Source organism: Myripristis murdjan, chromosome 16, assembly GCF_902150065.1.
Source record: "Myripristis murdjan chromosome 16, fMyrMur1.1, whole genome shotgun sequence".
NCBI classification, from domain to species: Eukaryota; Metazoa; Chordata; class Actinopteri; order Holocentriformes; family Holocentridae; genus Myripristis; species Myripristis murdjan.
This window is the reverse complement of record NC_043995.1, coordinates 5533332-5560538: the sequence shown is the minus strand read 5'-3', so window position 1 is coordinate 5560538 and position 27207 is coordinate 5533332. Positions and strand designations below refer to the sequence as shown.

Genomic DNA, 27207 nt, shown 5'->3' with positions numbered 1-27207 from the left:
TGTTCATTTGGATGTTCAGCTAGCACCATGCAGCAAGCTGATTTGATTACGCACAGACCGCATTGACTACAGGCTACAAGCGTTCTCCCAAGCCTTTCTCCCAAGCACCGTGAGCGATGGAGTCGCCCGCTTCGATATCTCAGCCCGGGAACACGCCTGTCGTCGGTCGACTTTGTGCGCGCAAACGAAAAATAACGAAGCTGGCTCCCGCACTTAGGAAACAGTTGTCCCCGAAATCTAATCTTTTCCCCATTTTTTCCCCAGCACCCTGCCCTAATCGGGTTTCAATTGACTGCCATTGAAGAAGGAGCCTCCCCTCAGACACATGTTTAGGTTCGGACCCAGTCAGACACCATCGCAGGCTTCCTCAGTCTTCCTCCTAATATCTGGGAGAGCTCAGGGCCAAATGATTTAATCTTCATTCAGCTAATTTAGTCTGGATTTAAGCTGCCGGGTTGTCGAAGTGCAGAGTGATGGAGTCTGAAAACAGGATGAGGGGGGGGAAAGGGAGGAGAGGGGAAAAAGGAAGGAAGGAGGGAGGGAAAGCAAGCGAGAGAGATAAAGATAGAGACAGAGAGAGAGAGAGAGAGAGAGAGAGAGACGGGAGGGGGGCTGAAGATGATGATCCATCCTGACCCTAGTGAATGCTGTCATGTTTCTCCCTCTAGGTAATCTCTCTCACTCACTCGCTATTTTGCATGTGAAAATGCTCTCCTGACAGTTGCATATCAGATAAATTTTCTCTCTTTTTTTCCCCCCCTCTCTCTCCCTCCCCTTTCCCTTCGCCAAATAAACAACAGTCTTCACTTTGAAGTTGTCTGTTTGTGTCAGTTTGGCTTGAGGCGAGAGTCGGCCTCTCTCTCTGTCTTTGTGCTGCAGTGTGGGAGCATCAGCGGATTGTTTCCTCTCACCGGCTGGCCAGCACAACACAAATACCGGGGAAGGAACCTTTAGCTGTCCAAAAAAGCCCGTCATAATTAATCCGGTTTAATTTTTTCTAAAGGGTTGCGGCTGCCTCTGCGTGCACCTGTTAATTGGTTTCACTTTGGACGCTGATCTCGCCACGCAAAAAGCTAGTGTTTGTTCAGTGGTGATAGATTATTAGGTTTAAGGCTATCAGCTCAGAGGGAACATTCAGTCCTCGGGCCTCTTTGATGAGTTTCTTTTGTTTTGCTTTGAACGTGGCTTCTAAATCTGTGGCAAGATCTGTCAGTTTTTTTTCTCTCCACTTTAAAGGCAAATCCCACAAAATCAAATTTGACCCCCTTAGGCTATAAGACATGGAGACGGGCACATGGTGACACAAGCCCATGAGACTTTGAAGCATTCTGTTTTGAGCTGTATGTGCAAAAGATCACACCGTTTTTGTGTAACCCTTTTTTTTTGTTGTTGTTGTTTTTTTAAATTATTATTATTTTAAATTTATTTTTTACACTCATCTTTGGGGGTAATGTTATGGTCATTTTTATTGTCATGTATCGGTAGATATATAATAACATTTATATGTATTCCTAGTTTTTTGTTTTAATTTTTAATACATTTTTTACTAATTGGCTGGCAATTTTCTGATAATTGTGTTTGGCTTATTTTCTAATAATTTTCTCATAATATCTCCCTCTTTTTTTTGCTAATTTTCAGATAATTTCTTGCTAATTAGCTTATCGCCTTTTTCCATGTTGTTGCAAAAAAAAGCAAATTTTCTCAAGTTTCAAAGTGTTAACAGAGCTGTGGAGGAATCTGATTGGTTGTGGGGGGTGGAAGGGGTGGCGGTGGGGGTAGGTGTGTGTGTGTGTGTGTGTGTGTGTGTGTGTGTGGTGGTGTGGATGGGGCGTGCGGGGCTATATTGAGGAAAGCAGGGCCCTCTGAACACACCAGTGCATTTTCATCCATAGACAGTTTACATGCACTTCACACTTGCACACTCCAAGCACCACCTTACCACTTGGGGGCGATAGTGCAGAGTGGTGATGAGATTGTTGTTGTTTTTTTTTTCTCCCCTTCCTGGCCCCCTGTTAGAGCTCCAGTCCCCTCTCCTGTGGGATTTCTACCACAACAGAGGCTAGTGCGGCCTGTGATGTTCTGACAGTAGCCCTATACGGCAGCACGGGTGACGGGATCACACGGGGCATTTCGGGGGGTAGATATGGTAATGAGTGACAGTATAGACGCACGTGCCAGGGCTGCGCTCTCAACTTACAGGCAAGAGGCCCACCTGGCTCTTTGAATAAATCTGCATGGGATGTCAATCATTGTCGCCCGGCCTGGTGATCAGAGGAAACAGAGAAGGCGAGGAAGAGGAGGAGAGGCGGGGGACGGATGTAATGTCAGGATGTAGAAGTTGTTCAGTGACGATTGCAGATGTGTTTGTTCTCCATCCGGCTTCTGCTTGTCCGGAGTCGCTGGAGAGGCTGGTGGATTTTAGAGGTTTAACCCTTTGAAACCCAGGAGCCTGTGAGCGGATTTTGATTTTCAGAGGTTTTATTTCACCCTCTGAAAAAAAAATTCACTGTATTTTATTTTATTTTATTTTATTTTATTTTATTTTATTTTATCTTATTTAGTTTAATTTATTTTATTTATTTTTTGGGAAGGGTTTGTATTTATTTATTTATTTTTTTGTTTATTTTTTGTATTATTTTATTTTCTTTATTTTCTTTAGAATTACCTGTTATTACCTGGTATTTTTGATAATTTAATGTTAATTTTCTTGTAAATTGATTATTGATATATATGTAATGATATGTAATTGTCACTGTAAGTGTTTTTACACATTTTGAGTAATTTGCTATTTGACTTCTCTCATATTTTTGAAAGAAATTAAGAGAATTTGCCAGTTTTCAAATGCTTGTGGGAGGTGTTAGAACCTTCACAAGCATTTTTTTTCAACAGTCTATGATTTAAACATAAAAATAATTTAAACAAGCATTTTAAACAAAAGAAATTCACTTTTAGCAATTTAGCATGAGCAAATGAGCAAAAAAGAAAATGAACCAAAAATTCCCCCTCCCTTTCAAAGAGTTAAAAAGAGGAGCAACGAGGTGATAAATATTGCTTTAGCCTGATCCTGAAAATGCAACAACGGGTTCGTAAAGAAAACAGATCCAGGACAAGCCCAGGAGCGACGTGGTTAAAGCGGAGATGGCTCTGTGCTGAGATTCGAAACAGCTGTCAGTTGACGGCGACTTGGCCTTTCTGTTTGAGGCAAATTAACACCAGAAAGTCCAGGCAGCACAGACTGACCGCTGTTTTAAGTTTTAGCTCTGAAAATATCTCAGCTTTCAAAAATGTCCTCCTGCTATGTCTGTCTGCGGGTGTTTCTGCACTCTCATTATCGCACTAGGAATTAGAAGTTATTATTATATGTATTCCTGCTATGAGTTTTTGCTTCCATTTTCAAAATCTGTCGACCTTTCCGGTGCTGACAGACCTTCCTCAGATCTCTGTTTGGCTCTGTTTGAACCTTTTCTCCAGGGTATCTGCACATCCTTGAAAACTCTGGAAAAGTCTTGACTGCTGTTTTTTTAGAGGTCTGGCATGTAATGGAGGGTTTCTCTGCATCAAAAATAACAAATGCAGTTTTTAAAATGAATATTGACACATGGTTTTGACGTTTAGTTTCCCGGTGTCTGAACTGCCTTTTAACAGCTTTACAAGTTCTGCAAGGTGTTTGGAGTTAGAAATGGGTTGCTTTGGCAGCGTTTCCTGTCTTTCTTTATTTTGGATTTTATGTTGCTTTTAAATTCAAAATGAAACGGAACTTCCAAGCAATTACAGCAATACATAGGTCTTCAAAAGTCTTGGATTTAGCTTTCTGAAACCCGCAGATCCCCTATGTTCTCTCTCTTCTTCCTCTCTCTTCACTTCTGGCTGTCTCTCCACCTTTCCCTCTCTCCCCTCCTCTGTCTCTCACTGTCTCTCACACACACACACACACACAACTGCACATACACACTCTCCCCCTCTCTCTACCTTTCCCCTGCATCTCTCTCTCCCTCTCTCTCCCTCTCTCTCTCCCTCCTACCTCTGGAGTGTTTTGCATGGTGCCTGGCTGTTTAGAGGCGGTATGCATATGTATGGGCGAGACGGTGGATCGTGACGGGATCTGACACGCGGGGACAAGATCAAAGCGCTCCATCTGATCCCATAAAAACAGACGCGAGCCCTCCTCTCATCCTTACAAAACCCCCACTGATAGTCAACTCTGCCAGCCTCGACTCCTCCATCTTCTCTCCTCTCCTCGCCCTGCCTTCCCCTTCCACTCTCTCGCTTTTTTTTTTTTTCCTCTCCCTCCCCTCCTTCCCAGCATGCCGCGTGCCCACGTCAAGGCCTGCCTGCCTGCCTGCCTGCCTGACTTTGCGATTACGCCCTGTGATAAACAATGGCCCGTTTAGCTCATAAAGCAGGAGTGTTGTGCATAATGCTTACAATAAAAGATAGCATCTCTTCACTCATCTTATTTACCTCTCCCACGGTGGCACGGGGGGCGACGGGCTGCTCCATAAACACGGCGGGGAGGACGGCGAGCGAGGGAGATCCGCACGCAGACGTACATCTGTTGGTCAAATAAAGTCTCTGCCCAATCGCTCGATGAGACAGAGGGGGGAAACGCCGCCGTTTGAATACGCCTCGGAGATTAGAGCCAGGTGATAAACGCGCCATTTTAGACCTGCTCCACACACTGCCTGGCAAATGAGCTTAAAATGTCCTCTCGACGCCGGCACAGAAGAGCAGGACGACACCCGTATCACATTCAGATTCACATTTTTATGGAATATATAGATTGATATGGAAGCCAGGCAGCATTTCCCCTTCTGCCCCCCCTTCTCTTTTTAACCCCCCCTCCCCTTCTTCCAGTAAGGAAGATGTATGAGTTTGAATTATTGATTCCGACACATGCTACATGCTGCTCGGAGTCATTATTTGTTCAGGTGAGTGTCATGCTGCTCGCTGTGAAACAGATACCGCGGGGATTAAGCGACACAATCAGGACTTAAAGACAGCCGCCCTCCCTAAAATAACAGAGCCCTCGCCGGCAAGACGAATGCTCCCCAAAACCCGACTTCATTTGTTTATGACTCGCGCATTAGTCATTCTGCGCCTAAATTATAGCGCGGGGGTAAAGATTAATTCAGGCGCAGGCTTTTCCATTGTTTTTTTTTTTTACTTAACACGCGTTTCTTGTGGCCTAATAGCAAAGGGGATGAATATAGGTGCGAGCAGCCTACACGCCACTTGCAAGCGGCTTTTTTGTCAGCCGTAGGCGTCCGCATGGAGAATAGACAGATGTCCAGAGTCGACACAGAGAAAGAACACCTTGCAAATCCTGCAGTTGGAGATGAGCAGGGCTTTTTTTTCCCTGTTATGAAAAAGATACTATTGGCACAATCTAACAAAATAAGATCCCGAACACACAATTAGACATCCTCATACTTTGTTATGTTGGATTGTAGAAAGCAGAGCGGATGATGACGGGAGTAAAAGAGGGAAGAGGGGAGTTAGGATAGAGGGAACCCCCGATACAGGAGGGAGGCGGGAGGTAAAACATTGCTAACTGTTCATTTAGCCCCGGCTAAGTGGTAAGGGACGCCTGGACAGGTGAACTCTATTCTTCCCATTGGCCCTGCGGGGTGTGTGTGTGTGTGTGTGTGTGTGTGTGTGTGTGTGTGTGTGTGTGTGTGGACTGTAACAGAATTTCTCTAGTCCTCTGGGCCCTGGCGCAAAGCAGAGAATAAATGGTGGTGGTGGCAGGCCAGGACAGAAAAATCAATGCCTGCTTATACAGACATGACACACCAGCAAGCCAACTGCATTCTGTGCCTGCATGGTGTGTGTGTGTGTGTGCGTGTGTGTGTGTGTGTGTATGAGCACGGGTGTAGGTGTAGATGTGCAGCATGCAATCATACGGCCCCATACTCTGTTTTGTGTGTGTCAGTATCAGGCAACCTCCATTTCCCTTCTCACAGGCTTGGATTTCTGGTGTTTTACCTCTGCTCTGGGACCAGTAAATAACTCTTTGCCTCTCTCCCCCCCTTTCTCTCTCTCTTTCTCTCTCTCTGTCTCTCTCTCCCTCCTGCAGGAAGTTTGATTGTGAGGTGTGCGAGCGCTCCTTCAGTGAAAAGTGGGCCCTGAACAACCACATGAAGCTGCACAGCGGAGAGAAACCATACAAGTGCGCCTGGCCGTCCTGCCATTACGCCTTCCTCAACTTGTCGGCCATGAAGGATCACTACAGGACGCACACAGGTGAGGCGCTGCCACCATCGCCCCCGTCACACCTCTGTCTAAAGTGTCAGTCACTCCCATCGGAAAAAAAAACAACAAATCAGCAGATGATCTTATTTTAAGTTAGACCCGCTGGTTGTGGGTTTATGAGTGAAGCATACATGCAAAGAAACCAATTTCTGTTCAGGCGGCAGACACTGTTTTTAAATACATTTTTTTTCTACAGTGCCATTTTCTTCAACAAGCAAATTCTTCAAGTAATCCAGGAGTTCAAACACATTTCACTCCTCCTAAGCTGTGCAAAACCATACATCACTCCCTTATACCTGTGCAAGGAAATCTTGAAAAAAAAAAAAAAAAAAAAACTCCTCTATAAAGCATATTGACATTATTATTATTATTATTTTTTTTTAAACAAGGATTGGTGTTTAACATTTGCGTCTTTGGTACTGGATTATTATTTGATGTTGTATATCGATTATTCTGCTGCTTTCTAGCCAAACGTTAATCCACTGATGTCACAGGGTGATATTGTCAGCACAATGGTGTTTAATAGGGTAAAAAAAAAAAAAAATCAACACTCTAAAATAGAAATGTTAGCCGTCAAGTCTCAGTGTCAGCTCTTAAAATTAAATGAGGAAGAACTTCTTTTGGAATGAGCAAGCTGCATTGTAGCTGCAGCTGCATTGTGTTTCGCCAGTTTACCAGCGGAAAAATGAAATTAAATTCTAAAACAACAAAGTGGCACCAGAAATCACCACTCATTCACACCATTAAACAGATTTCTGTCCATTATGACTGATTTTCCAAATCAGATCTTTTTTGATGTTGGATTTATTTATACATTCAGTAGATGGACTTCAGACATCCTACATCCCCTGTTGCTAAGCACAGCCAGCATTTACTTTCTATGCTGGATTGGGATTGAAGCAGTCACTAAGATAAGGAGAGGTGGTGAGCAACACAGCTACCTACTGAGGAGGACATTAGATACACCAGATGGTTTGAATGAGGATTACACAACAGAGGTTACTGTTAAAGCAATCTGATTGATCGAGAACTGTGTGTTATTTTATGTAACATCACAGGAGTCACATCACTTTAGTATTACTCTGCTACAACAGCTGTCAAACTAGCAGCCTATCATCCATCACCTACAGCTGATTCTGCCTCTGTAAGCAAGCGAGCAAGTGACAACAGCTTACTGAAACCACATTCTGTGTTGCTAACAATAGATATGTCTCCAAATATAACTTTTGGTTTGGATTATAATTCTGAAGAAGAGAATGACAACAAGGCAAACGTTACTGTTTGTAAGACTGACGATTAAACTTGTTGTAGTGTAGCTTCACAGGAGATGAGTTGAACAAACTGGAGAGGAGATGAGGTGGCACATGAAAGACGGTCTGGATCCTCAACTTTTTTAACAGTTGTAACATTGTAAGCGGGATATCGGAGCATTAAAATGGTAATGGTCACTTTATTTCAGCGTTTTATTTGAGATAAAAAAAAAAAAACAATATTGTTGCTACAAAATCGTAACTGTTGTAAAAAAAAAAATTAGAACAAAACAATAGAACATAAGAGGATGTGTGTTGTAGTAAATAACACCTCTGCTGTGATTTGGTCATAGGCACAAGCCTTCGTGTTGTATTGCTTACTCATGAACTTGCCCCATTTTTATAGATTTTTTTTTTTTTTTTTTTTTTAATTTAGATGTATTTGAGTAATTACTAAGGAATTTACTTCCGCTCTGTTGTCATAGGGTTTGAAGAGAGAATGTTTTCAGTATTTGAGGTGACTTGTGATTGTTGTAATCAACCCTCAGCAAGACTATTAGTGTTCAATCAGTGTTTAATCCTCCAAGAAAGAGAATGATGACAACGTAGCCACTTTGTTCGGTCCACCTTGCTGGTATGGTGTTGGACGCCCGTTTGCCTTCAGAACTGCCTTAATTCTTCATAGCAGAGATTCAACGAGGTGCTGGAGACATTTCTCAGAGATTTCGGTCCGCATTGTCATGATAGCATCACGCAGGTGCTGCAGATTTGTCAGCGGCACATCCACGATGCCAATCTCCTGTTCCACCGCATGCCAAAGCGGCTCTGTTGGATTGAGATCTGGTGACTGTGGAGGCCGTTTAAGTACAGTGAACTCACTGTCGTGTTCAAGAAACCAGTTTGAGATGATTGGAGCTTGGTGACATGGCGTGTTATCCTGCTGGTAGTGGCCATTGGAAGATGGGTATGCTCTGGTCGTAAAGGGATGGACATGGTCAGCAACAATACTCAGGTAGGCTGTGGCATTTAAACGATACTCAGTTGGTACTAAGGGGCCCAAAGTGTGACAAGAAGATCTCCCCGACAATTTTACACCACCAGCAGCAGCCTGAACGGTTGATACAAGTCAGGGTGGATCCATGCCTTCATGTTGTTTACGCCAAATTCTGACTGTACCATCTGAATGTTGCAGCAGAAATCGACTCATCAGACCAGGCAACGTTTTCCCAATCTTCTATCGTCCAGTTTGTGGGGGCTGTGCGAACTGTAGCCTCAGTTTCCTGTTCTCACCTGGTGTGGTCTTCTGCTGCTGTAGTTGTGATGCTTGGTTTGAACTTCAGCAGATCGTCTTGACCATGTCTACATGTCTACTGTGAATTTCCTTCGGGATGAATAAAGTATCTAACTAACTAACTACATGCCTAAATGCACTGGCTTGCTGCCATGTGATTGGCCAATTAGTTATTTGTGTTAACAGGAAGTTGAACAGGTGTACCTAAAGTGGCCCTTGAGTGTACGTGCATGTGCAGACTGGTGTGACAACGCTGCTTGGTGCACCACATGTTAACTGGTTACTGCCCCTACTGTTGGGCAGTCTACATGTACTGAATGTATTTAAAGAAGTCCCCAACACGTGCAATCAATAACCTGAGGAAGGTCAAGAAATTTTGTCATTTCTTGAGTATGCTTGTAAAGTCTATCTACTGAATATGTGAATAGATTTCCAGAGTGTGCAGATTTCCTTTTGCCTGTTTTTGAGCTCCTGTTGAAATTGATGCACCAAAGAAGCCCACCACAAACCACAAAAATTTGTCCAACACATGGTGCACCGAAGCTGTAAACATCAACTTCTTGCAATTAAAATCTTGATGTCTGCCTGTTGTGTGAGCAGGTTAAATTGCTCCATTTCCACATTTGTTGTTGTTCATGTTTTTTTGCCAGATATGGAAGAGTTGTACAGTGTGAAGATTCCAGATCCATCTATTTTGTGCTCTCTGTATCCATCTGATCAACATGTCTGTTACCTAAAAATCACCTGGCCCTTCTGTATGTGTCTGTGATGATGAAAAAATGTGATTTCTTTCTGTTAAATGTTTTGATTGAATACATTGTTTCCAGTGTATTCAGTCATGCCCAGAAGCATTTTAACAATTAACAAACTGACTGTCAAAGCTTGTGCAGATTTTTCTTAAAAACAGCAAAGAAATGTCAGCTGTGTTATTGTTTAAACCCATGTAAACTCAGTTTACCTGACCTTTTATAGTTTTTCTCCTTCTTTATAGCCAGATCTAATCCTTTTATTAGGTTAAATTTCAAATTTACACTGCAGTAGGTAGCATCAGTGTAATGTGATGAGCAAAGATGTTTTGTTGGGAAAAAAAAAAAAAAACATAAATTAAAAGTACAGTTTATTTTTGTTCGCCTTATGATGACCAGCAACTGGAGTTTACATTCTGTTTTACTTACTACACTGGTCAGAATACAGAAAATGTTACGATGAAAGCTTGAGGAGGAAAACACAGTAAATGTTAATTTTAACAATGGCCTCCGTGGGGAGTCGCCTTATATAGTGCCTTCTTTCCGGTTGCGTTCTTCCTTTCTGTTTCTATCTTTACACCGTGGGACTGTAGAGCACTAGTTTTATTTTTTTTACTTGCTAAAAACTTTGGATGGATAGATGGTGAGGTGGGCGGTGGGTGGTTACTGTCTCAAATAATAGCCCCTCGATGGGAGCCCGAGTCAGTCTCTTTGAAAGTGTCTTTATGCCGCAGCCCAGCAGTTTCCCCTCGGCCTCAGTAATGTCCCACACACGGCTCCTTGATGCCCTTTTAAGTCAATGACAGAAGCAGCAGCAGCCAGTGGCCTGACAGCCTGACTGAGCGCTTGCAGGAGAGCCCTTCATCCGTCACAGGAGCCCGCTGTGTGCGCCTGTGTGTGTGTGTGTGTGTGTGTGTGACTTGCTGGATGTTATTTTAAATGTGTTTTAACAGTGATGTAACGTCAAGGCGCCTCTGACATAATTAGACGTTTTATTTTCATTTGTTTCCAACCCTCATCATTCCCCATCAGCAGGCTGGCGTCACTCTGTCACCTAGCTGTCACCTGGAGAGAGGCATGGGGCGGTGTGTTGCGTTGTGTTCTGGTGTGTGTGTGTGTGAGTGTGAATAAATGTGTGGTGGAAAGAGACTTGAAGAGTGAGGGATGTGATTGAGATGGAGAAAGTGATGGAAAGAGCGCTCAGAACATCAGCGGAGGCCGAATATGAAAGTAAAGCAGGAGAACAAAGATTCAAACTAAAACAAGAGAAGTGTGTGACAAGACTTGACTTGATTAGCGACACCCAAAAAAGGCTAACACAATTTGCTCCACCGCGACCGTCACCCCGCACCCAGTCGTCTAAACGGTGAGCCGCAGCCACGCAATCATCGCAATCGCATTCCGGCTCCCGGCTCGACACACTCTGAAATATTATCAGCATGTGTGTGATCTGTTTAAAGGTTACAAATGAGCTCCTTCGCAGGGCTAAGCTACAATACTAATAAAATAAGCAGGAAACTTAAAAGTTGAACTAATCTGTCCCGGTGACAGAGCCATAAGTAAAAGAGGGGATGTGAGTTGCGTGTGTGTGGGCTACGTTAGGGAGAATGGGAACATTACTGACTGACTGGAGAGTGTTTGTGTAAGAATTGACTCGAGTGATGCATCTTACTTGTTTCTTTGAGCCATTAAACTCCAAGTACTTCTGCCAAAAAACAAAATAAACTGTGGGAAATTTACATTCATCTTTCTTCAGCATGTTAGGAACAAACTTTACATCCTTTAAAATATCACATTAGTACGCATCGAGATTGAGATCACAAATTAAGATATAATCTAATTTGGATACACCTGAGAAGGGAGAAATGGCTTTTTGCTGGACCTAGAAACTTGGATTTGTGTCCGTCTCTTGCATTATGGAAATCTTGCAAGATGTCCATGCGTAGCTCTGTGGAACGAGATTTCCATAATGCAATGGATATGCACGCTCTGGAGCAGTAGGTGGTAGTAACGCCACCTGCATTCAACCAGCTACACCCTGGTGTATTATACGAATGGCATCCACCCAGAATTACAGGTAAGAGGGCCGTCCAGTTGATAATCAGCAGTGAGGAGAAAACAGTCAGATGAAAGAGTTCAGGACTGTGCATCTGTCTTTGTTCCTTCATTCAGTCACACAATCATCCATCATTCATTACCTGTGATATGTGAGAAACCATTGATTCAGGGGGGCCTGACATGTCTGACGTGACATGGCATTGAAGGAGTTCTTTAATTAAAAATGTATATAATGTGTATATTTTACAGAGTCTTAGTTGTCTTGAATGGCCGACAACAAAAGTTTGTAATCGAATGCCTCACAGAGAACAAAGGTTCCAAAAATGGTGGCCATGTCTTTAGGAATTGAGTTGATCAGTGATTTCGACAAACAGCAACATGAGGATATGAAAACACCCGTGTCAAACTCTCAAACTCGTTCTTCAACTTAATCCAAGTCTTGACTGGCCGTTCATATGTTCATTACCTCCCAAACCAGCAGACTTGATCTAAAATATTGCAAAATCAGCCATTTCCAGCAAATGGCTCACGCATGATCACCTGTGCAGGACCGGCCTGCATGTTCATCAAATTGAAGACAGGCCGCCGGTTTGTTGATTAGCCCGGGGTCCCTCTCACTCAGGGAATACACCGATGTGATTAACAGAAAGCATCAAGGCACAGGAATTTGCCCACATCACACGAGGAGTCGCCACCAAACTCCATTCCAACAGAAAAGGCTCCAGTTTTGAAACCTTTGTTCTCAATGCGGTTTCAAAACTTGTTCGGTGGACAATCAAGACAACTTGAGGTGAGTCAGGGGTTCAAAATAGATAATTTTTTTGGTGAAGTATTCCTTCTAGAAGGAATAGGAAATAATGTATCTCACCACCCCAGTCTGGCATTTTCCACATTATGCAGAATTGCAGGCAAAAGCAAAGATAAATATTTGTTCTTGATTGCCTGCAAAGACGACTGTATCTTTTGCAGGGGAAGACATGTTTAGTGTCGTCTTGTTCCTGTATGGTATGGGGAGGCACAGCAGAGCAGTCAGTCCCTCTGTCTGTCTTCCACCCCCCCCCCAATCCTTTCCCATGTTAACACCTCCAACTCTCCTCCTCCTGCCTCTAACGGGATTCATTGTTCCTCTCTGATTTGTGTGTTTTTTATGTTAATCACTCCCTCCTCACACACCAGTCTTGTCTGCAGAGAAGGAGGAGGAGGAGGAAAAAGTGGCGGCGGTGGTGTTGGGGGGTGGGGGGTGGGTTGGTGGTCGTCAGCCGCCAGGGTCATTTGTAACAGCTGATGAATGAGCGACTCAAATAAATAAATAAGTGCACTGCGTCCGACCCACCCAGCTTTTCCCAGGCTCCTGTGCGTTGGGGGGGGGCGGGCGGCGGGGCGGGGGAGTGAGCACAACGACAGGGCCACAATTGATTTCCTCATTGCTTCAGTTTGTCGCTTAATCTGGCGATATGCTGATAAATCTTCGCACTTTGTCAATTAATTTCCCTGAAAAATGAGGCCCAAAATGGCGAGCACATCAATACAGCGGCGGATTCCGTGTCAAAAATTAAGCGGTAAAATTAATTGCCCTCCCATCCGCTCCTGCTAAAACATAACTAATGAGGGAGGCAATTATAGCTGCATGCAGACTCCTCCGGGGTTATTTAAAACACAGATATAGACGCGCACACACATATACACACACACACAATACGTACACACACACACGCAAAGAGGGGTTGTATATTTTGACTTCAAAGTTCTTTTATTGTCTTGCAATAAGGCATATTTAATTCCAGTAAGGGGGCGGGGTGGTTGAAGCAGATCATGGGAACAAAAGAAAAGAAGCTCTGAGCCAATATGGAAGAATTTGCCCAAAAGTTTAAGGGCTCTCAGCACAGACACTCTGGCAGGAAGTGGGTTTTTGTAGATCATCCCTCTGTCTGGTGCTCAACATTGGACACACTGAGAATCGGTCGGACTTTTAGACCTTTGGAGTGAGGACGTTTTTGCAAAGGTCTTTTTGGACAGTCTACATTTCAACCGAGGTTAGTTCCGCTTTAGAGTCAGAATGGGATTTAGGTACGGATTAAAGTTAGTTACCGATACGGAACTGGGTCTAAGGTTAATGTTGCAATTAGGATTAGGGTTGGGCTAAGGTTAGGCATGTAGTGGCGAGGGCTACAGGGAATGCATATAGTCAATGGAAGGCTGTGTGTGTGTGTGTGTGTGTGTGTATGGGGGAGTGGGGTGCATGCCCCTTTAGATGGCCAGAGCCTCCGGTGTTGACAGCGACATGTCACTCCTCCTCTACCTCCCCACCCCGCTCCGCCCCGCCCCGCCCGGCCGTCCCCACCCGGGTCCTCAGAGGGCTCACCGCCACCGAGCAGCAGATGAAAAGCACACATGTAATTTATCGCCAACGTTTCCTCCTCAAGAATAATTGTGGCGACCGCGGCTGGGCACAGGGATCGATGGCTATGGATTTTTCTGTGGTGGGGTCTTGTAGCGTGGGGCGTAATGAGAGATGGAAGGGAGGGAGGAGAGGAGAGGAGAGGAGTGGAGTGGAGGAGGGACCCGCGCTGCTTTTCTGATAGGGAAAAAGATCTGATGAGAACCTTAGAAACACTAACTAAAACTTGGGTGTTTTTGATGTAGTTATAAATGATATGCAACAGTTTTTATCATCGCTGCACATGCCAGAGATCACCTGTCAGTCAGCCTGTGTCCAGCACTGTGATGGGGATTTTCTCTTGGTCAAGCTTGATTTTCTTTAGGTGGCACTATTGTCTTTGTCTGTTCAGCCACAGTGGCTATCTCTGCACATGCTAACCACCCAGTTCTTCGTATGTGTATTCTAACCAGAAATGGAGATTGCATCACTTCCTCTCAACAGAGGATTTTCCTTGTAAAGACCTGCCAGACACTGGGTGTCCAGAACATCAAATACAGAGGCACAATTACTATTGTGTTACATCAGTCAGCGATCGCGAGCAGCAACACAGACATTTATTTATATGAAAATGTATTGGTTTATTCCTTTGAAGGCCAGCGGTACTGGAAGTGGAAAGCGAGCTGAATCACTGGACGAAGGCACCTTTTTAAGGCTGTTTTTCTCCTATCTAAGTGGCGCTGCATTAAAACTCTTCTCACAGTCGAGTGGTTTTAAATGGGTGTAATAGAGGAAACTTGAGGCGGCTTTGTCTCTGCGGACTCAGTGAAAGCTGCTATCAGTGCAGGAGAGGAGCGGAGCGCCGCCGAGGCCCAGCTGGGAGAGTCACCCAAATGTATTATCAATGTGTAGTGAGAGCCCAAGTTCAACATCAGCATTTAGATGAATATTTAAGTGATGGTGATCTTGACTGCGGCTGCACAGTATGTGTGTGTGTGTTTGAACTTGTGGCATCCATAATCATGTGGGCCTGTCTCCATGCATGTGCTCATAAGTGTGTGTGAGCGTAAAAGAAAGAGAAAGAGGGAGAGATGTGCACTCATATGCATGTGATGCTGTGCGTGTGCATGTTTGTGTGTGTGTGTGCATGGGTCCCTGTGTTTGCATGTGCATGCATGTGTGCGACTAGTGCACCCGCATTCGTCTGGGTCCGTCTCCATGCAAATGTTCCCGTGCAGGAGTGTGTGGCTGCCTATTTGCAATGAGAGAGAGAGAGGGAGAGAGAGAGGGAGAGAACATCATGCTGTTAATGACAGAGCCAGATGCAGGGAAGAGAGGAGGAGTGTAAAAAAGCTCTCCACGCTCCCCATCTGGAAGGCATCGCCCCCAAATGAAGTTGTACAAAACCATCCCATTGATAATAAAGCTAATTTTTATGGCTCTGACAAGTATGTAATTATGTTCAGCGGTGCTTTTCAGATTTTATCACAGTCAATAAACCACACTGGCAATTTCCCGTCCCCCATTTGACATATTTACACGGATCCATCTGATTGGAGGAATTAGTTAGCTGTGAGAGCTCTGATGGATATACACTAGTGATCTGTGACTTCTGCTCGCCTCATCTGTTAACCAACTAGACCCGCAGCTCATCTGTTCGCTCCATCCTTTCTTTCTCTTCTGTCTTTTTCTCCTTGTTCCCATCATCCGCTCTCTCATCTGTTAACACACTTTTTCTCCCCCCTTCTCTCTCCTCTCTCTCTCTGCCAACTTAATGTAACCTTCTCCTTCACATTGCATGTTTACCTTATATAATGTATATCTCTGTACGGAGTATCGGCAAGTCGTTAAAATGTCTTAGATAAAGCAAAATTTAAGGTTTTGAGGATTTCGAAGAGTGCAGATTTCTGCCAGGTGTATCTCCCCCTCTCCGGTGCTTGGCCCTAAGCAACACACCACCCCTTTTTTCACCAACGAGGAGAAGGTAAAATACAGAGACACTGCCTGTGCATCTCCCCTTCTCTGGTGCTCAGACCAAAAAGCTGAGGAGTTAGCACTCAATTATGGTATAAAACACGTTTTTCAGAGGTTTTGAATCACCACAACCACAAGAGGTCCTTGATCACACAGTCATAAGACAAAACATATTACATTGATAGGTCCCATAGTATGTGAGATTAGCTGCAGAATTGAACTTAGGTGAAAAAACACTGGGAGAAGGGCGTTATTTTCAAAGGTTTTGAATCTCTGCAAACTGGATTGGTCCTCAATCATACCGTCATAACTGTACAGTCATAACTGTGCACAGAACATAGAAAGGCTGATAGGCCCAGTAGTATGCAAGATTAGCTGCAGACAGATACACACATGAACAGACACACACAAACAATATCCCCTCTTTGCTGCTGCCTGGCCGAGATAAAAAGTATGAAATAGTCAGTATATATGAAATAGTATGAAATAGTTTTGTATTGATTAAAAAAAAAAAGCAAAAAACAAAAAAACTTTTAGTTAACCACGGAATCACTACTGACCTCTGCTCTTTAACAGCAGCACCCTGCACTGCACTCATGCAGTTAACTATAACAGTACTGAGTTTTTGCAGGGGTTTTTTTCCCATTAAAATTAGACGGTGATATTGATAGATTTATTATATTCTATGATATTTAATCAATGCAGAGCCAACAAAACTGATGAAAGCTTAGTAATGTAAGAGGGATAGGCAAAATAAGATAAGGCTTCAGCCTATACCTTTTCGGTCAGTGTCTATTGTGTCTATTTGTATATATGTATATATATGTATTTGTTTTGGTTCTCCACTGAAAGGAAATGAAATATTATTTACTGTTTAAAAATATGTGCACAAGATATTGTCTATTCATGTGTATTTGATTTTTGCAAGTTGAAAATGACCGAAATAAAACATTCACTATCACTATCACGAAAGGTATGAATTGTGCAGTTTCATAAAAAGTTGTGAATTGGACTAGTGGAATGGTTTTATTTCATTTTTTATCGCGTTACTTTTTCCTCTAGTTTGTCAACATAATTTTGATCCACTCTGAGGTTCACACAGAAGAGGCGTAATATATGTTTGTTTTTTTCATCACATCTGTTGTAGTGTGTCTAAGTGGGTTTGATGAACATAAACATTTCAAATCCTGGTGTCACTCTACTTAGCCTGCCCATTTATAGTTTGAGAACTTTCATTGTCAGTGTGTAATTTGAAATATTGTGTTTTCATAACTGTTTTTTGTGTGTTTTCTTTTTTTCAAATTGGTCCTGTTTCCAAGGTAGAATTAAAATAGTTGCTGGAATGTGTGACTGAGTAATGTGTGTTTTCTTTGTCATCTTTATGTTTTTTTTTTTTTTTTTTTTTTTTTTTTGCTTCCTAGTCTCTTTTGAAAAACACACAGACGATAAAATAATAGATAAATGCAATAATGAACAAAGAATATCTCATGCTTTTATCTTCTTATGTTTTTGCTAAGTGTTTATCCTGATCTGGTGAGGTATCATTGTTTGCTTTTGTTCTCCTCTTTTACTTTGCAGATCCTTCTCCTTTGTCCTTGATGCCTCTAATTCATTTTCTTTCTCTCTCTCTCTTTCTGTCTCAACAGGGGAGAAGTCTTACTTGTGTGACCTGTGTGGTTTTGCAGGAGGCACAAGACACGCCCTCACCAAACACAGACGGCAACACACAGGTACAAAGCATGCACACACACACACACACCCACACACACACACCCCACTGAAACAATGCGTTATTGTTCATATGTGTATACTGATTATAACCAAACAGACTTACAGATGTTTTCTTTATGGACCTTCATCATCTTAGACTTTGATTGACACTCCAGGATTTGCACAGCCATAATATATTTACGCACAGTTTACCCACCTATTTGCTATCTCTCTGTCTTTATCACACACACACACACATGCACGCACGCACGCACACGGACACACATACAAACACACACACGCATGCAGGCACGTACGCGTCAGTATGACGCGCTGCTGTCAGTGATAGGCATGTGTACCAGTATGGATGACTGAATCTGAGATTTTTAATTTCAGTTATCATTTCACCATGTCATTCTGTCGCTTAGGGAAATTGCATTTTTCAGATAGGCTGTCAATAACGAGTGTTTTTTGGAAATTGGGATAGTGAAACAAATACTGTTCTTAACTGTTGTCTGGCAGGCGCCCAAGGATCAAGAATCTTGTTATAAATATTCATTTAGGTTTTCATAATTCATTTTGTTTGCTGCTCAGATTCTATGCCGTTTTACCCCCGAAACCTCCAATTTCTGTCCGCTTCCCCGGTGTTGACAAGTGTCAATTCCACTGATTTAGCTGCATACTCAAATCTGTTGTCATACAGCTGCTATGAAAGCGCCGGCCTGTCTGACAGTGTCTGCTCTTCAGAATTTGACTGATAGGAGTTTTGGAAGACGACTGCCTATACCAATATTTTATTGCTTCAAGCTGCCAAAACATGCTGGATTTTGACTGTTATCATGACAAAAATGCCAGTGTTTCCTCGATTTTTATTCTTGTCAGCGTTGAAAATCCTCTGAAATATCATTTAGCAAACTAAAGCTTTCACCTGAAACCCTCACTTCTCTCAGGTAGCAGCTCCTTAAGGCACGGCTGAGGTTTTACAGGCAGCCACCGCTGAAGCTGTTCAGCACTTTGTCACAACAGTTGGACATTATTTGAAATAACAGTTCAAGAAAATCCATTCCTAGGTTTTCGAGAGACCCTGTGGACAGATAGACAAACAAACTGTCAAGAAAACACAACCTCATTCGTGTAAGCAATAAAATGACATTCACTCGCTGTGGTTAGAGAGGAGTCTCCATCATATTTTCGGTGCGCCACACTGACAGGCCAGTCATTGACACTGACGCAGGTAAAGCGATATAAGGCTATCCGCAGTTCTACAAAAAGTCTCATAATAAATGGTGTAAAAGTAAGCCTTGAAGAATGTCTAAAATGTCTAAAATAGGGTAATTCTAGGTGTTTTATTCATCATGTAATCACAGCTTTCTTTGTGCTCAGAAGCACTCTTCCATTAGTACAGAGCAGGCCTAGTACAATATGCGTTTTATCTGCTTTACTAAACAAAATAGGACTCCATGTCCCTCAACAATCAATTTCCTGGTGTCTTTTTTTCCCTCATACTTTCCCTTGATGTTTCCTGAACATTTTCTAACTGTGCTCTGACAGAAACAAAGCTGCTCGTGCCGGCTTTGCCTCCGCATTCTGGTTTTAAATTGCCTTTAAAATCAATTGGAGAGAACACTTTGTGTGTTTATTTGTGCACAAATACCCTCGCTCTCACACCACTCTCATCATGCTTGTCCATCTCTTGTCTTTCCCAGGAGAGAGGCCGTTCAAATGTAAGCTGTGCAACTTTGCCTCCACCACGCAGTCCCACCTATCGCGGCACAAGCGTGTTCACACCGGGGAGAAACCATACCGCTGCCCCTGGTGCGACTACAGGTACTGGCTCATTGACCTGCCCACGCTCGGAGGCACTGATGGCCGCCACCGTGGCAATGATGATCGGGGGGTTGATCGGCGGGGGGAGGGTGGGGAGTTAGAGTGTGTGTGTGTGTGTGTGTGTGAGTGTGATAGTGAGATAGCAGGTGGCATTGTAGGGTGGTTTGGGGTGGTGGAGCAGGGAGGGAGAGTGGCATTGTTAATGCTAGTGGCTTGTGTAAGTGTGTATTTGCTGTGTGTGTGTGTGTGTGTGTGTGTGTGTGTGTGTGTGAAGGCTGGGTGGGAGTGGTGGAGGGCAGACAGGTCTAATCTCCACAGCACGGCTCCATCTCATCACTCTGCCATCATCAACAGGCCCAGCCAGAATCCCTCCCCCCTCCTCCCCCACCTCTCCAAACACAGACACACACACACACACACACACACACACACTCACACACACAATGTCACTACTGTCACTGGCAGGTCCCTGTCATTAAAACACCATCATACCACATCAGTAATTACACAGGAAATTGTCGGTGAAATTGAAAAAGTTTTGGCTGGCGTTGCACATCTCCATCCTCTCTCTCTTACTCTGTCTCTCTCTCTCTCTCTCTCTCTCTCTCTCTCTCTCTCTCTCTCTCTCTCTCTCCCCCTCTCTCTCTTCTTCCCGTCCTCCTCCTCCTCATCTTGCTCTTCCTCCTCCTCAGGTTGTGGCAGAAGGGTGTGAAAGGGAATGATCTCAAACCCATCATTGGTTTTAAATGCACTCTTCATTCGTTTTTTCCCCTCTGTGACAAAGTCATTGTGGTTGCTTCCACACCTGCTCCACTGCGTGGTGGCACTCAGCTCATTTCATCTGTCTTTTGCATGCAATCTGACCTAGAAAAAAAAAACGCAATCCAAGATGGAATAATTGTAGTTAGGCCATTATTTTGCGATTATCAAAGGATCATATCACCTTGTGCTAATGACATTTTAGTCGCGAGGCTTGAAGTCATGCCAGAAGCCATCCACAGATGTTTCTTGTCAATGTCAACAAGAAATCAAAGATGGATGTGTTGGTTTTTTTGAAGGCTGCTGATGCCAATATTTTGGATTGAAGCTGCTAATTGACAACATTTTCTGCTGATGTCCAAATTATTCCATGTGTCAAACAACTGAAAAGCAGCTTCCAGTCTGTATCTTCAGACTTTGATATGGGGTTTGAAGGTCAGTGTTTTTGTACTAAAGCTGCTGATACCTGATATTCAGTATCTTTAAATTTGGGCATTTTCAATCAAAAAAAAAAAAATAATAATTCAAGCTCAGTTTCAAATTCAATAATAATCGCAACAACAAGAAAAACAGCAAAGTCTGGCAAGTGTATTGGAAGTAAATTAGTTAAGCTTTCCATGGAAAACCATTATAGAATTTCTTTATTTTGCAAGAAATATGTTATTAAAAAAAAAAAAAAAAAAAAAAAAAAACACTGCATGATGTCTTCATACCAGAGGTGAGTATCTCTAACTGGCATATATCTGATATTTAATAAAAGTCAAATTTCAGCCCTATAGACAACCAGTACATTGGTCCAGCTCTAATAACCTAATCTCTAATAATCTAATAATCTAAAGCAATAGATACTATATATTTTAAGCTTTACGGAGTGTCTAAGGAAGACCGGAATGGGCCAAATGTTCTTTGGCCCCATTGTTCCCGCGCTGAAACTAAATGATCATTACAGATTGTGGCAAATGAAACAGCAAATTAGAAGCCCAATTAACATTTTGGTGGCCCCGGGGGTGCCGAGGGGTTGAGAGGGGAGCGAAGGGGGTGGATGGGCGGTAGGAGGGAAGAGGTTGGGGAGAGGGAAGAGCCCCGCCGGCCTACTAATGTGAGGATGAGGGATTGAATGTGGGGCCTCAGACAGCCATGAGGGGCCTAGCCTTCACCCTGCTTTTACACTATGAATACATGTTTGAACCCCCGGTGTCTCTGGTGGCCCAGCGGAGATAAGGAGCTACTAGATGAGTCGGCGCTTTTGACCTTTCACTGTACGCCGGGCCTATAAAATAAATATGATGCAGTCATAAAGGATATTTAGGTCCAAATCAGTTGAGGCGGCTTTGCGATTGACAATGCAATTGTTTTAGCCTGGTTTGCAGGCACATCTGACTTGCACTGTTATTATAACCATATCGGGAGATGGAGATGACATCTATGGATCCCACTTGATACAATGTTCTCTCCATCAAGGCTACTCCTCGAGTGCATGTAAATGAGCGGGGAGTGAATGATGTATCAAATGCCACTCATCTATTATTCACACAGAGATAGATAATTGAGGGAGATAATTATAGTTAGGGAATAGTGGTAAATATTCTAATGATTTTGCACCGGGAGTCCTGGGTTGTCAATTAACCGCGTCTATTCGACTATTCTCCGCCTATTTATGCAGGCCGACAAAACTTCTTCTCTTCGGCGTTTAAGCGACTTCTATTGTTCACAGTGAGGAGTTTTTTCTCATTAGAGCCACGGTGGCATCTTAAAGTGTCTAATTGATATCTAGCCTCTGACTCCTGCCGCATTAGCATCCTTCGAGGACTACTATTGTTTATCGAATGCTACGCCGTTCATGTTTCAATCTGTTCAGGAAAATAGACTCTTTCAATTTGAGGTGATGGCGGCTTTGAGGAGGACTCGCATCGGCGTCGGTGCCAGGGGGGCCGGCGACCTTGTAAAGTGAAGGGAGAGACGAGAGAGGAGGGAGGCATTAATGATGATGACTGGGCTTCCTTGGCATAGAAGCCACCAAAGATCCAAATACCACCCCCCACACACACACACACACACACACATGCATACCCCCCAACTCTTAACACACACAAAGACACACATTTAAATCTCCTCTAACGAAGCGCCTCTCAATTACACCTCTCCCATTACCATACGCACGTCGGGAGGAGGAATATGGAAATGGATAAAATAAAGGCAAGAGTGAAAAGGAGAGAGAGAGGAGAGAGATGGGGTGATGTATCCGTCGAGCGTCAGTATGGCTGATTCCCATGGTGAGTGTGTGGACGGGGGAGGAAGTTGAAACAGTGTTGGACTAATTAATACGGTGTATAGTAGGAGGGCTGGTGTGGGCTTTCACTAACTGTGACACCTGCTGACTCCTAAACGCACGTTGTGTTGTTTTAATATGACAATTACGCCATTACCATATCTGAGAGATAGCATGGCCCCCCTAGGAATCCACCCGCGCTCTCTTTAGAACCTTTTAGCTTCACTGCAAATTTTATCTATTTATGCTACTGCTCCCGAATAAGAAATCAGTTCATTTTTACCATTAAATGCATTTTTTTTTAGCGCCATGATTTACGGTAACTCATAAGCATTTGAGCATTTTTCACTCTATGCCTAAAATATATGGATTTTCTTACTCTCTCTCTAGATAAACAGTCAACAGATGTGGCCACGATGCGTCTGTGAGCCTGTTATTGTTATGCTGGTGGTGGGTGATAACAATGTAATCAAAACAATATGTACCACATAATTAGCTGGATTAGTGATTGAGAAAATGTGTAAACATTCAGGTTTACACATGTCTACATGCACCATCAGTCAATGGCTCGACCACAGGTAGATCATGCATTTTTTTTTCCTATTGTCCTGAATACGTGGACTTGATGCATTCGATTTTGTCAGACGTCTGAAATTGTGGTCTGAAATCTGTCTTTATTTGAAGTAGTAATCCTCAGGGCCCTGTTTTTTGTTTGTTGTGTTTTTAATTTTGGTGATAACTCTGGTAAGTGCTCATCGCTGTGAGGTTTCTGCACTGTAGATCAGGTATAAGTCTGTATCCAAAGTGGGGCTTTGAGTTTCTGTTGATGAAGTTGGCGTTTCTTATAGTGTAGGTGGTGCTATGGCAGCTATTGCTGCACCTGCTACTTTGCAGTTGTCTTATTTACTCAAAAAAAAAAAAAAAAAAAAAAGCACATCACTTCTTGTGCATCAGTGCTTTTTTCCCAGGAAAGACCTACCAAACACCAAGGGATGCAATCCAGGACATAGTTTAGACTAAAACAGGACTAGGCCTTAATCTGGAATAGCTACTAATAGACTAAAAAATGTCTTTCAAAACACGTCTTAACTCAAGATTAGTTACATCTGGTCTTTGGAATCATTGGTTAAGTTTCAAGTGATAATGTACCAGATCTATATTTTTCGTGGTTTGAGTCCCGCTAATTTTGGGGCCATTTCTTGCTAATGTGTTTGTCATCTGTGTTCACATTTTTTCCTAATGTTTTTGAAAGAAATCCAGTGAATTTAACCAAATAGTCAATGATGCTCATTAAACCTGGACAAGATTTTAAAAAGCCTAGAGTTGTGTGGAATTGGAGGAGAAACAGGGAATGGATATGGTTTCTCCACCAACAAAACAGTAGTAACTTACCTCCTTTGCCCGTGTAATTAATACGTCCTGTTTCTTCAGCGCTGATAATAATATAACCTTTGACTCAGAAATCAGATCATTTAAATCTAGATTAACATAAATCTGGAACTATTTCAATCCATGACCCAGAAAGTTATTCCAGTTTAACCCTATAAAGCCTGAACTATGAAAGAATTGGCAGGAAATTCCTTTTTTTTTTTTGAAAATTGAACCCTTTATTTTATCCTATTAAAAAAAAAAAAAAAAAAAAAAAAGATTTTTCAAAAAATATGTTATTACATGCAATTTTTCTGCTGTATCATATATGACAGTACTTGAAGTGCCAATGTATGGTCCAGGGTGAACAGGGGAAGTGTCCAAAGGTATACAACAGTATTTTGGTCAAGTATTGATTAAACTGAAAACAGAATGTGTTATTTCATGACGTGTATCATGTATGATACAAATGGCTTTATAGGGTTAAAATGGCATTTTAGTCTATGACTAGTCTTAATCCCTGTCTGGGAAACTGCCCCCAAGCGTTTATGACAGCAAATAGAAAAGCTTTCATGAAGTGGATATAGGCTGAATCATATGGTGTTTATATCATTAGGTTATAGAGAATGGCAGAACAGACATTTATATGAGGATCTTGTTGATTATTGCTTTTAAAAAGTGCTCGCTTTCCTTTTGTTGAGAGTGCACTGTGGCAAAATAACATTCAGCCAGTCCTCAGCTTTGTGAAGAGCCCTCATTGTTCACCAGTGGCTGTGGTTAAGTGTTTCCTCCAGCATGAATAAAGTCCAGTGAGGGCCCGGTGTGTGTTTTTAGGCCATAGGAGGGGCCCCGGTGCAGCCGGCCAGGGGATGGACTGTGGCCTTATGATGGAGAGAGGTGTCTCTGCAAAAGTGAAAACAAATTCTCTCCTTGGCTGGCGTGAGCTATGGCACCGTGAGGCTTTATTGTCCCGGCCAAGGTGATAAGGGAGAGTAATTGCGTATTATACTGTCCGAGAATGTCAGGTCCAAACCGAGCACGAGAGCCCCATCCATCAGCACATGATGTTGTGTGTTTGTGTGTGTATGAAACTGTGTTCTACACTGCACATGCTTGCTTCCATGATGCATTATGTGTGTGTTTGTGTGTGTGTGTGTGCACGCTTTTATGGATTTGTTTGCTTCATATATCCCTCTGTGCATGTCTGTATATGTGCGGCTTTGTACCCGTGAGATATATATATATTTTTTTTATTTTTGTTTGGCATTAACCAAGGTTTATGTTTGTTCATGTCTGTGTATGTATGTACAGTATGTGCACATGCTTGTCTCCCCCATCCAGTCCTTCACTTGCATGTGTGTGCATGTGTGTGTGTGTGTGTGTGTCCGTGGGCAGGTTTAGATAGGGCCTGGGAGCAGGTCAGGCAGCATCATTAATCAGGAGGGGGCTGTGTGTGACTCTCTGAGCTGACATCATTACATCCTACACCCTGCAGTAGCTCACTGCTTGGCCTGCCCTATCTGACCAGCCAAAAGACCTGCTCAGACACACACACACACACACGCACGCACACACATAAAGTCTACCACTAATCCCATACCTTTCATGCAACAGCACAAGATACATACAGCAGTATAGGCATCTTCAGACATATCTCTAATGCATTCACCAGGCCAGTACACACTCACGCAGCCTCACAGCAGTAGTCACCCACTGCTTCCAGCACCATTACACACTAAACAGAACAACTGTAAGGAAAGAAAATATCTAAAAGATCCGTAAAAGCATGACGGAAGATCAAAGAATTTGCAGCATGTAAATATGTGTAACCAGTTGTGTTTTGCTGTCTGTGAAAGCAGTCTTTTTTAGGCCTTTGCTTGGTCGCCGGTCTATTTCACAGAGGCGTATTTAGTCAATGAATGCTTTGAGAGTCTGTCCAAACATGCCTGCTCCCTTAGCTCCAAAGCCCAGCTTGACTTCAACTCTTTTTTTTTTTGTCATCATTGCAACAAAACAAAATGTTAGTACAGCAGACCTTCCATGGGAACATTGCCAACCATTTATCTTGTATTTTCTCCCTCATGACTCTCTCATCTTTTAATCTTTGTTTTTATTCAAAAAGGAATGAAGCCTTTTATCTTTGTTTGTCTCCCTTAGATCCAACTGTGCTGAGAACATCCGGAAGCACATTCTCCATACGGGGAAACACGAGGGAGTTAAGATGTATAACTGTCCCAAATGCGACTTCGCCACCAACTCCCCCACTGAGTTCCGCAACCACCTAAAGGAGCATCACCCTGACATTGAGAATCCAGACCTCGCCTACCTACATGCAGGTAACAAACAGTACCTACATGCGTATTTATGCACATAGGCTACTGTATATAAAGATCTGAAATGTCTGGAATTAGTTGAAAATGACCACGAAATGTGAAATAGTGTTTGTACGGGTTAACTGTACAGATGTCAAGTTCAAGGCAGGAGATTGAACCATCATTTAGAGAATGGGTTCGACTAGTGTTTCAAAACTCCAGTCACGTGACAGACGAATATGGTGGCAATGCCAAAAGCTTCACAATTGGTGGGCCATCCCAAATCTGAGAAGAGTGGTCAAATTGGTTGATTTGCCAACAAAAGAAAAAAGGACAAGATGCATAAATTATCTTTTTTCCTTGAATGGTAACTATTAAGATCATCGTATGGTATGTCAGATGAATTATTTGTCAAAGCTTTCATTCAAAAATGTTCAAGTTTAAACATCACTGCCACAGTGACCTTTTTTTTTTAAAGTGGCTACTTCATGTATTTGCGTCTTTTATCTGATCACGTTGAAAGCAACAAAGCAGCGATCTTGTTTTCTGTTTTACTGGCTCACAATAATAGAAATGTGATTCATGCAATTTCATAGCTTTGTGTTTCACTGTTAAAAGACAAAAAGGGAAAATGAATTAACTGGATGAATTGAATGAATTTGCTTTTCCATTTCACTTGCTCGCAGTTGAAACAAAAAAAACAACAACACAAAACGTTTTATAGCTCTTTGTTTTACAGTTGTTAAATCGATTGATCCAAAGGCGCATGCATTGTGAGAACGTATTCATGCACAACATTTTAAACAGGAACCCAGGACTACCATCATCATGTGGCTGTAATGACAGTTTATGCCAGTAGACAACATTGAAGCAGGAGGTTTGAAACATTTCAAAACACTATTTTGGATGTTCAGAACCATTCGAAGCATTTCAAAATTCTCTAACATGACATCTCTAGTCGGCTGAGCACTATGTATGTATGTTCTAGTTCAGCAATCACTTGTAGAGTCACAT

The 27207-nt window shown here is 42.8% G+C and overlaps 1 protein-coding gene across 3 annotated transcripts in view; it reads left to right on the top strand.

The window, feature by feature from the left end:
* Positions 1 to 27207, top strand: part of znf407 (zinc finger protein 407) — a 170975-nt gene that overhangs the window by 95325 nt on the left and 48443 nt on the right. For all 3 annotated transcript variants that reach the window (XM_030072076.1, XM_030072078.1, XM_030072077.1), the window contains exons 6-9: positions 6077 to 6243; positions 17595 to 17678; positions 19365 to 19485; positions 26039 to 26217. In XM_030072076.1, coding sequence (XP_029927936.1) covers positions 6077 to 6243; positions 17595 to 17678; positions 19365 to 19485; positions 26039 to 26217 — 551 coding nt within the window. The remainder of the gene's footprint in view (positions 1 to 6076; positions 6244 to 17594; positions 17679 to 19364; positions 19486 to 26038; positions 26218 to 27207) is intronic.